Genomic DNA, 11853 nt, shown 5'->3' with positions numbered 1-11853 from the left:
TCCTTTTATTCACATTCTGAACGTTAAAATTTAAGATAGGTGCAATGGTTATCATTACATATCCACCTACTTTCATCAGGTATCTAACTATATATGTTTCTAGTAACTTACAATTAGTATTATCCTAAGGAAGATATTTTTCCAATGTTGACTTGCTTTTAATTTTTTTTTTCAAAAACTCATTTGCGACTTCCTCAAAGTTGTATTTGACGGCTGATAAACTTTAACTTGTTGACAACTTCAAAAGCCTCTTCTCTCCAGGCATTAATAATGTTAATTGAGGAGAGTGTCTCTGTACAGGTGCTGAGGTGTCTGCTAAGCTTGAGCTAATTCTGCTAAATGGAGGATATTCCCAGGACTATTTTTTCATAATGAAAGGCATAAATACTTAATTTCAAGTATTTTAGTTTTACACCCATATTGAATAACTTTGATAAATATTTTCCCACGGGGCTTCAATCTATGATGCTTTTTAAATATTTTACTGGGCTTAGATGCCACATAATACCTATATTCTTTCAATTTCTTTCCTTTTCAGGGCAGAATATAAATTTCCCCAATTAAAAATATGAACTCCATCCAAATGTCCATGTATAAGACTTAAGAACAAATACAATGCTGTTAATATTAGGAAACGTATATATCCAGAAGTAAAACACTGACTGGGACAGTGGTGGTGCCTGCATAGGATGGAATTTCTTAAGCCTCGTGTTTCTTGACATTCAAATTGCATCACGCAAGGCAGGCTTTCAATAGAGACAATCTGTGGTTGTACTTAATACTTTCATACTTTCGTTATGATGCATAAGATGTTTAACCAAGTCTAAGTTCCTTCTTGTGCAAAGATGGTGATAAATATAGCACTTATCTTACAGGCTTTCTTCTGAATGCTAAATAAGGTAATGGATGCAACATTTGTAGTGCAATGCCTGGCCCTCACGGTGATCACGAAAGTTAGCCACTGTCATTACGTGAAAATGTTTTAAAGTACATTTTTTATTTTCGTAAAAAAGTATTCACATACAAAAAGAAAAAAAAAAGGTATTCACATACATAAAAAGGAGTTGTCTCTGAGTCTTGGAGTTACAAGTAATTTTCAGATTTTTCTTTCCTCTGTTACTTAATTTTACAGTAAGAATAAAATATGTCATTTAAAAATTCACTTGGGGGATGCCTGAGTGGCTCAGCAGTTTAGCACCTGCCTTCAGCCCAGGGTGTGATCCTGGAGTCCCAGGATCAAGTCCTACATCGGGCTCCCCGCATGGAGCCTGCTTCTCCCTCTGCCTGTGTCTCTGCCTCTCTCTCTGTGTCTCTCATGAATAAATAAATAAAATCTTTTTAAAAATAAAAAAAATAAAAATTCACTTGGAAACTCATGAAAGGTAGACTTTTGCAAAATGACTAAAATAATTTCAGTGAAGATTATTAATAGTGTTTAATTTGGAGTACTGGGGACTATGAGAAATGTTTAACATCTCCTTTATGTTTTCCCAATTAGTTACATTTATGAAAAGAAAGAGTAAATGGGAAATTTCTTCATATTTTAAATGCTTAATTTGAAAAAGCACTTAATTCATATTTTTATTTTATTAAAGAGAGAAACTGGCTGTCAAATGAATGCAATAAAAAAAGCCATGTATACTGTAATCCAAATCCACACCTTATTAACTTGTGGAGTTTAATTCCATAAAATATTTTGGATTGACTTGAATAAATGGTCACCAATCTACATTTTCTCTGAACTTGTACAGGTTACTGAGGCAATTTGAAAAGATCAAGATGCAACTGCCAATAAACTTGTTTCCTTATATGTAAAATAGGGACAATGAATCATGCTAAGTGCCACGACAGGGTTGTTCTGAATTATCATAGAATCCAGACAAAGGTCCTGATAGAACAAATATCCTTCAGAAGTAGAAAGCATTTTTTTTTATCACAGAAATCATCAAATATGTGTTCTATCATCTTAACAAACTGAAAGTATACTAAAAATTACCAATCAATCAAGAATTAAAAAAAAATCCTATCTGGATTAGTTAGGGAAGAGGTTAGCCTCCATAACAAAGATAAAAAGATACAATAGCAGTATGGAGCGTTTCTTTCTCATGCTACTTCCACATCTAGACTGCAGGTGTGGTGTGGCTCAGAGCCATCAAGATACTCAATGGTTATGGTACCTTTGGCATCGGTGCCAGCCACCCCTGGCATAGAGCCCTCCTCCTCCTCCACAGTCATAGCTGTCTGCTCTCCCTCATTTGGCTTCCAGCTTGTGTGAAGACACAATAAAAGAAAGCCAGATCCAACAAAAATTGCTTGTGCTCCTATTTCATTACCAAGAATCGAGCTAAATGGCCATATGTGGCTGCAAAGGAGGCCGAGGATTATGTTCTCCAGTTGGGGTGCCCCATATAATCAGGGAGAAAGGTGTAACAGATTTGGAGGGGCAACTAGCAGTTAAATACATCTCCTTACAGAGCACATGCAGCCACTTAAAACCACAGCATCCAGTCCTCGAACTTGAAGGAATTTCTGGGAATTCATGATTAAATCTGCTTTGTTGCCTAAGTCATGCTGTTTATCTTTCACTACGCATGGATATTCTTTATTCTACAAGCTTTCCTTTAGCATAAGACAAAAAGAATAATTTTGACCAGTCTTGTACATTTTACAAGGGTTTCTCCTCCTTTTCAAGTCACAAAAGAACTCTGCCCCATTACCAGATTTCTTGCTTCTCAAGAGCTTCTTATGTGGAACTTCATGAGAACTATAGGGGAAATTAGGGTTTGAAGTTGGGGAACTTCGATGCAGTCTGTTAGGTATAAGAAAAGAAAGAGAGAGAAGAGTGTTTGAGCTATTTCAGAGAAAAACACATTTTTATATGAAAAGCCTGTCATGCAGCTTAAAGATTTGGCGAAATGCCCCAGAGGTGGTTTAACATGTCTTAGTAATGGGAGGCTGCTTTAATACTGTTCACAAGGAAGCAATTCCTTTGTTAAAGGGTTTTCCAAATGAATGAGTCTGTCGTGTGCTTACCTTAGGAGGTCTTCCTTTCCTAGGAACTCAAGCTCATTGCTTAAAGCATGCCTGGAAACAGACCTAACCTTGATTTCGCAAGGAAAAAAATCCTCACCTTTGATTTGAAAATGAACTTAATAGATCAACCCATTAAGTCTTTTGTTATTCTCAGGTATTATTGCCAGGATTAGGAATAACCTCACACTATTCAAAACTCTGTTTCAAGAAGCATGTGGTTTGGGACAGAAGGTCTCCAATCTAATTTCAAAATTTCCACAGCTGCTGTAAATTACTTTAGGCAGAAAGGTGGTAGCAGACAAAATTCCTATGAAAGATATCATTTTAAATGTCATGGAGAGAATCAATAATATAGGTTGGTAACATAAAGTTTCTTTTGGCAGATACAAGAATGAAGAGAGGCTCTATAAAATTCTCTAAGGTCTCCTGTCTGATCCCCACAAAAGGAATTAATAGTAAAGTGAACAGAACGAGGGACTTGAAAAGATTACAATAATTCCTCTATGATTTGAGGAATGAAAAATAATGGGAAGTTGTAAAAATGTGTTAGTCATTATACAGCTATTTTGGAAATTGTGAAAAATAAGGGTGGCAGGAAGTTAGCAGATTGAGAAATCAGGCAAAAGCTTTTTTTATTTTTTAAAAGATTTTATTTCTTTATTCATGAGAGACACAGAGAGAAAGAGGCAGAAACACAGGCAGAGGGAGAAGCAGACTCCATGCAGGGAGCCAGATGTGGGACTTGATCCCAGGACCCCGGGATCACACCCTGGGCTGAAGGTGGCACTAAACTGCTGAACCACCCATATGGCTGCCCATAACCTTTTTAAAAAGAAAAAATTTAATTATTCATTTGAGAGAGAGAGACACACACACACACAAAGCATGAGTGGGGGGTGGGGGTGGGGTGGGGAAGGGGCAGAGGGAGAGGAAGAAGCAGACAGCAGACTCCCCTCTGAGCAGGGAGCCTGACTCAGGGCTCTATCTCAGGACCTCAAGATCCTGACCAGAGCTGAAGGCAGATGCCCAACCGACTGAGCTACTCAGGTGCCCTAGCCTTTCTTTTTTTCTTAAGTTTTTACAGAAATAAAACATTGAAAAAAACAAAAAAAAACAAAACAAAAGGACACAAGAAATCTCTGGGAGGTGTTAGACATGTTTATTCCCATATCTGTGGTGATGGGATCACAAGTGTTTGCCTAAGTCCAAACTCATCAAATTGTACACATTATGTACATACAATTCTTTGTCTATCAATTCTACTTCAATAAAGCAATTCAAAATATGTATGGAAGGATGCTTGGGTGGCTCAGCGTTTGAGCATCTGCCTTGGGCTCAGGGCATGGTCCCAGGTCCAGGGATGGAGTCCCGCATTGGGCTCCCTGAGAGGAGCCTGCTTCTTCCTCTGTCTATGTCTCTCTCTCTGTGTCTCATGAATAAATAAATAAAATCTTTATATATATATATATATATATATATATATATATATATATATGGAAAATTTACTGCTATATATATATGCTATATATATATATTTACTGCTATATATATATATATATATATATATATATGGAAAAAAAGCACACAAATCTTAATTATACAGCATGATACATTTTCACCAAGCAGACACACTCATCTAAGTGCCACCCAGATGGAAAAGTACAATATTTACCAACACCTTTATAGCCCCCTCAGGCCCACTTCCAGTAAGTGCCATCATAAAAGCAACCCACCATCCTGATTTCTGACACCTTGGATTAGTGTTGCCTTGTCTTGGACTTTATATAAATGGATTGTACACTGTATACTCTTTTCTTGACTTCTTTGGCTAAATATTATGCTGATGCTTATACGTGTTATGGCATATAGCAATAATTCAATCCTCCTCATTGCTGGATAATATTTAACTGTGAATATTTCTCAATTTGTTTATTCTTTCTAGAGGGGATGCACATTGCAACTCCAGTGTGCTTTTTCTTTTTTAAAGTTCTATTTATTTAAGTAATCTCTACACTCCACGTGGGGCTCGAAGTCACATCCCCAAGATAAAGAGCCGCATGCTCTTCCTACTAAGCCAGCCAGGCACCCCTGAAACTCTAGTTTAGAGATTGTATGAATAATGCTCCTGTATATATATTTTTTTATCTTTTGATGCCATGTACATACATACATTAATTTGGGTTATATGCTTAGGAGTTGATTTCCTATGTCATAGAGTGCGCATATGTTCAGATTTAGAAGATATTGCCAAGGAAATTTCCAAAGCAATTTTATCAGTATAAACTCCTACCAGTAGGATATGATGGTTCTAGTTACTCTCACATCTTCAACAATCCTTGAAACTGTCAGGCATCTTAATTTTATACATTCTGTTTAGCATGTGCTTCTGATACCTTTTGTTTTTAAATTCTCATCAAAATTTGCATTTAAGCATGTAAGAATAGGTTATTTATGATTTAGGGGCAGTGAATTAATTATATAAAGTAAATAAGTATCATCAGTCACTGCAAATTTTAAGTATTCTGTAATTTATATATATACATCATATATATTCTCTCTCTATATATATTCATATATTCTCTCTTAATATATATGAAGAGAAAGAGATTGAGTTCAGTTGGTGACTTATTTACATACTTTATCTTAATGGTAATTTATTCATTTTAGTAGATACTTTATGACCCTCATTATCCCTCATTTGGGAACCAAATGAAACATTTTCTACATTTCCAACTCAATGAATTGGCTGTATCATAAAATATAATCAAATTATTCAGAGAAACAGTTTAAATTAATAGCACACGCTGGGTCTCTATCCCAAAGTTTGGTTCAAGAAGTTTATTCTCCTTTCCATTTAAGGAGTTGGGTCATTATGCTGCAACTAATGGGAAATTAATAGATTTTTAAAGTTCTGCAAGCAATAAAGATCTTATACCCCTGCATTATTTTTAATTATAAAATGTTATGGTTGATTTCCTTCAATGTTGATCTATACAACAAGGGTATAATTTTAAGTAGATGTAAACCTTTCATCAAAACACAAGGAAAATTCAGTTTATTCCTAAAAATTGTTCAGAAGCTAAGTCTGTAATTTATCACTCATAGATTTACTGCTAAAGAAGTAGGTGGCACAAAAATTAAAATGTACTTATATTTCAGAGAGTGAAAAAAGGGAACTTGACGTGAATTATCACTGTTTCCATGGGTCTAGAAAAGAATTTTAAAAATACTAAGGGCTTAACAAGTACTTTTTTAATTGTTCTTACTCTGTGTTAGAGTCTCATAATAAAGTAGACTCATAAAAGCAGTCTCATAATAAAGTAGACTAATCTATGCAGCTCTTAAATGATCTAAGGTGAGAACCATTGAATATGAAACAAGGACCTGCAGATTAGTATTCAATAATATTAATTTATCCTTTGAACAAGTGGCGTAATCCATTATCACTTTGTTGAAGATGACTATCTTATTGCTGACTGCAATATTTTGTCTGGTTTGTCAAGAATTAGACTGCAAACCCTCTAGGATAAACTTAAGTTTGGTTCCGATGCCTTCCTACCCGTATCATGCCTTTCCCCATGTGACTTTGTAGTTCTTTCCACTAGAGGCAGAGTTTACTTTTCCTTCACTTGATTTTGGGCTCAACCAAGTAACTCGCTTTGGCCAATATGTTTTAGGAGAAGTAATGCAACCCAAGGCACGGAATCTAGTTCCTTGGCAGTGCTTATCCTCTTGTAACTCTGCCAGCATCTTAAGAGACAGGGTCTCAGAATGAACCTATGTTGACTGAACATAGCAAGGATCCACACCCAGTAGACTTTACAATTTGAAACAGTCGGGAGATCATCCAAATCAGTTAATCTGCATACTCATGAGTGTGAAAATAAATACTTATGATTGCATGGTACCAAATGGGTTATTCAGCATTGTTGTAGCAACAGATGATTAATAACATTTTTAAAAATATGTTATTTAAATTCAATTTGCCGACATAGAGTATAACACCCAGTGCTCATTTCATCATGTCCCCAGTTACCCTATCCTCCCACCTACATTCCCTTCTGCAACCCTTTGTTTATTTCCCAGAGTTAGGAGTCTCTCATGGTTTGTCTTCCTCTCTAAATTTTCCCCACTCAGTCTCCCTCTTTTCCCTTATGGTCCCTTCCACTATTTCTTATATTCCACATATGAGTGAAACCATATGATAATTGTCCTTCTCCAATTGACTTATTTCACTCAGTATGATACCCTCTAGTTCCATCCACATTGAAATAAATGGTAGGTATTCATCCTTTCTGATGGCTGAGTAATATTCCATTGTATATATATACCACATCTTCTTTTTCCATTCATCTGTCAAAGGACATTGTGGCTCCTTACACAGTTTGGCTACTGTGGACATTGTTGCTATGAACATTGGGGTGCAGGTGTCCTGTCATTTTATTATCTGTATCTTTGGGGTAAATACCCAGTAGTACAACTGTGGGGTCATAGCGTCATAGGGGCAGCTCTATTTTTAACTTCTTGAGGAACCTCCACACTGTTTTCCAGAGTAGCTGCATCAGTTTGCATTGCCACCAACAGTGCAAGAGGGTTCCCCTTTCTCCACATCCTTGCCAACATTTGTTGTTTCCTGTCTTGTTAATTTTAGCCATTCTCACTGGTGTAAAGTAGTAGATTGATAGAATTCTTTTTTTTTTTTTTTTTTTTTTTTTTGCTGCAAAAAGCTTTATTGTCTCCATTTGGTCCACGTTTTGGGAAAGGGCTCCAGAATGGTTAAAAAGCTGCCTAGTGGCTGCATGGGAAAAGGTTCAGGCACAAGCCCTGGCACCGGGGGGTTGCCAGAGGAGCCCCTCAAAGGCTGCTGGTCTGCAGAGGCTCCTAGTCGTGCTTGAGAGTGAGCCTTTCGAAAAGATACTCGCCCAGCCCAGCCTGGGGGGTGGCCAGCCTGCGGAGGTTAGTCAGGTGGTCGCCCATCTTCTTGATGAGTTTTACCTCCTCATCTAGGAAGTGGTTCTCCAGGAAGTCACAGAGATGGGGATCCGCCCGGGCAGAACCCAGGGCATGCAGATCCAGAAGGGCCTGGTTCAGGCTCTTCTCCAGAAGCAGGGCGGCTTCCATGGCGTCCAGGGTCTTCCCCCACTCATCTTGGGACGGTTTCTGCACGTCCTGGAAGAGGGCGCGGCCGCCGCGCTGGTTTTGCATCTTCAAGAAACGCTCGGCGCCCTCGCGCTTCTCCTCAGCCAACTCGCGGAAGAAGTGGCCCACACCCTCCAGAGCCACATCGTCACGGTCGAAATAGAAGCCCAGAGAGAGGTAGGTGTAGGAGGCCCGCAGGTGCATGTCGACCAGGCGGTTGACGGCGGCCTCCACCTCGGTAGAATAATTCTGACGAATCTGGGAGCTCATGGTTGATCCTGGACAAGGAATTAAATTCAAACTTGGGTGTTCGCTGCCGGTGGCAGAAGATGGCCAGGAAGATGGCTCCGAAGGTTGCGACTGGAAAAAAGGTTGGAGGGTGGCCGTTGGCTGGTAGAAGGGGCGTCCCTGGGTCTGTTCCGTCCAAACACTGTTGAAGCAAGAGACAGATCCGCAGGACCGCCGAAAGCACCGCCAGATTGATAGAATTCTTAAAGGCAGATACCACGTTGAATTCCAGTTTGTCTGTAGCACTTATCCAGAGATCTATTTTTGAAACTTTCAGCTTTAAGGACTTTTCTTCTCAGTATTTTACTATGAAAATTTTATTTTTTTTGTTTAAGATTTTTATTTATTTATTCATGAGAGACACAGAAAGAGAGAGGCAGAGACATAGGCAGAGGGAGAAGCAGGCTCCATGCAGGGAGCCCGATGTAGGACTCAATCCCTGGACTCCAGGATCATGCCCTGAGCTGAAGGCAGATTGCTCAACTGCTGAGCCACCCAGGCATCCACTGCTATGAAAATTTTAAAACAGATAAATTCAAAGAGTTGTTCTGAGAACATCCATATAGCCATCATCTCAGTTTGCAAACTCAGCATTAACTTTCAGATGCCATTTGCAATAACTAAACTGGCTAACTGAAGAATCTAGCTATAACAGAAGAATCTAGTAAAACAGTCATGTACTGTTTCTCCATAAATTGTAGTTACCATATTGCATCATCAATTTTTCTTAAATTTCCTAATAACTCAGAAGAGAAACAGATCAAGACTAGTGCACTGAAGGATGATTGTTCCATACATTCTCTATCAGCATTTTAGAAAGATCAATTGAAATGACTGAGACAAATTACACACCTAAATCCCATATACAGGATACGACTAAGTGTGCAGTTTGGTAAGAATGGTTTCTGTCATTCATTATCTGTACTTGGCACAATTCTCCTAAGAAATGCCCAAATTAATAATTTTCATGCAAGGAAGAGAGGATCGTCTTCCATGAAGTGAACTAGGCTAGTCCAGCTATTCCTCAGTCTTCCTCTAGATTTAGGTCTCTTCCAGACCTGGACTAGACTTTAGAAGGGTCGTGATGAAGGGGAAGTCCATTTCAGAGATTGCCACTCCATCTAACACACATGTCTAGCAATACAGACTTTCATGTGTATAAAGCCATGTAAATAAATTATGAAGGTGAGGGAATGCAATTGGAATGGATGAATCCCTCAGCTCGCTGGGCAGCTCCTCCATGCTGTGTGCCCCTGTCCTTATCTGATATTGCTGGAGCACAACATATATGTATTTAACTCACACTAATTGAAGTATATACACTGAAGCTAATTGAGAAGAATTGGGGAATGAGAGACAGAAAATGAATTATTATCTTTTAAAAATATTTTTTATTCATGAAAGACACAGAGAGGTAGAGACATAGGCAGAGGAAGAAGCAGGCACCCCACAAGGAGCCCGATAAGGGACTTGATCCCATGACCCTGGGATCACTACCTCAGCCAAAGGCAGATGCTCAACTACTGAGCCACCCAGGCATACCCAGAAAAATAATTAACAGAGTGCCGGTGAATCTATTACCTATTCCATTCAACCAAATGATCCACAAAATAAAAGTGTGCTCAGAGTTACAATTCTACTCTCTCTTTAATCCACCTCATCCCATCTCTGAATCCCTCTATTTGTATAAGACTCTTGCTGTAATGAGAGTGATTCCAGTGTTTAAAAATACATTATTATTATTATTATTTATTTTCATACAGTAGCACTTCTAAACATAAGCCATGCCTAATCTGTTGCCAAACTAAGGAAAGAGAGCTCTTCTTAAGCTGGAGGAAAAGCTGCCAATGAGATGGGGTATTCAGACAAAACCAACACTTGTAATCTTAAGAGTGACCAAAGATCTTTGCCTGACTTATTTTGGTTAGCAAAATATTCTCAAGCTCCACCTATATCACTGCAAATGGCAAGATTTCATTCTTTTTACTGCTGCATAATATTCCATTGTGTGTGTGTACACACATATATATATGAATATATATATGTACACACATACATACCACTTCTTCTTTACCCATTCATCAATTGATGGACACTTGGGCTGTTTCTATAATTTGGCTATTGCAGATAAGGCTGCTATAAACACCAGGGTGCATGTATCCCTTTGAATTAGTATTTCTGTATTCTTTGAGTAAATATCTAGTAGTGCGATTGCTGACTCGTAGGGTGGTTCTATTTTTAACTTTTTGTGCAACCTCCATACTATTTTCCAGAGTGGCTGCACCAGTTTGCATTCCCACCAACAGTGTAAGAGGGTTCCCTTTTCTCCATAGCCTTGCCAACACCTGTTGTTTCTTGTATTGTTGATTTTAGCCATTCTAACAGATGTGAGGCGATACCTCATTGTAGTTTTTTTTAAAGTTTTTATTTGAATTCCAGTTAGTTAATATACAGTGTGATATTAGTTTTAGATGCACAATATAGTGATTCAATACTTCCATACAATGCTTGTTTTCTGCAGTGGCTGTGCCAGTTTGCATTCTCATCAATGGTGCAAAAGGGTTCCCCTTTCTTCATATCCTCACTAATAACCATATGATAGCATTCGTATATGGAATTTTTAAAAAGATTTTTATTTGACAGAGAGAGAGAGAGATAGCAAGTACACAAGGAGGGGGAATGGCAGGCAGAGGGAGAAGGAGAAGCAGACTCCCTGCTGAGCAGAGAGCCTGACGTGGGGCTTGATCCCAGGACCTTAGGATCATGACCTGAGTCGAAGGCAAATGCTTAACTGATTGGAGCCACCCAGGGGCCCTCTGTATGTGGAATTTAAAAAACAAAACAATTGAATAAAGGGACACAAAGAGAGATAGGCAAACCAAGAAATAGACTCTTTTTTTTTTTTTTTAATTTATGATAGTCACAGAGAGAGAGAGAGAGGCAGAGACACAGGCAGAGGGAGAAGCAGGCTCCATGCACCGGGAGCCCGATATGGGATTCGATCCCGGGTCTCCAGGATTGTGCCCCAAGCCAAAGGCAGGCGCCAAACCGCTGCGCCACCCAGGGATCCCAAGAAATAGACTCTTAACTCTAGAGAACATACTGCTGGTTACCAGAGGGGAGGTGAGTGGGAGGATGGGTGAAACAGGTGATGGGGATTAAGAACTGCACTTGTGATGAGCCCCGGTTGATGTATGGAAGTGTCGAATCACTAAACTGTACACCTGAAACTAATATTACTCTATATGTTAAATGGAATTTAAAGACTTAAAAAAGAATGATCAAAGGTAATTTTGACTTCAAATGATACTGTATACACTGACTTTAAATCTAACCTTCATGTTAAATTAACTTTAGTCTCCTGAGATGAGAATAAAATCTTTATCTCCCAAA

The 11853-nt window shown here is 38.6% G+C and overlaps 1 protein-coding gene across 1 annotated transcript; it reads right to left on the bottom strand.

The window, feature by feature from the left end:
• Positions 1–7735: 7735 nt before the first annotated feature.
• On the bottom strand, positions 7736–8643 carry LOC129518340 (ferritin light chain-like). Its single transcript, XM_055338447.1, has one exon. The coding sequence runs from the start codon at positions 8440–8442 to the stop codon at positions 7915–7917; it is 528 nt and encodes a 175-aa protein (XP_055194422.1). The 5' UTR covers positions 8443–8643; the 3' UTR covers positions 7736–7914.
• Positions 8644–11853: the final 3210 nt, after the last annotated feature.

This window comes from Nyctereutes procyonoides, unplaced genomic scaffold (genome assembly GCF_905146905.1).
Source record: "Nyctereutes procyonoides isolate TBG_1078 unplaced genomic scaffold, NYPRO_anot_genome, whole genome shotgun sequence".
In the NCBI taxonomy this organism is placed as follows: Eukaryota; Metazoa; Chordata; class Mammalia; order Carnivora; family Canidae; genus Nyctereutes; species Nyctereutes procyonoides.
This window is presented reverse-complemented; position numbering and strand designations above follow the sequence as displayed.

What these genes read in the sequence shown, in the direction of transcription:
- LOC129518340 (XM_055338447.1), bottom strand. Translation starts at nt 8,442, where the DNA reads ATGAGCTCCCAGATTCGTCAGAATTATTCTACCGAGGTGGAGGCCGCC.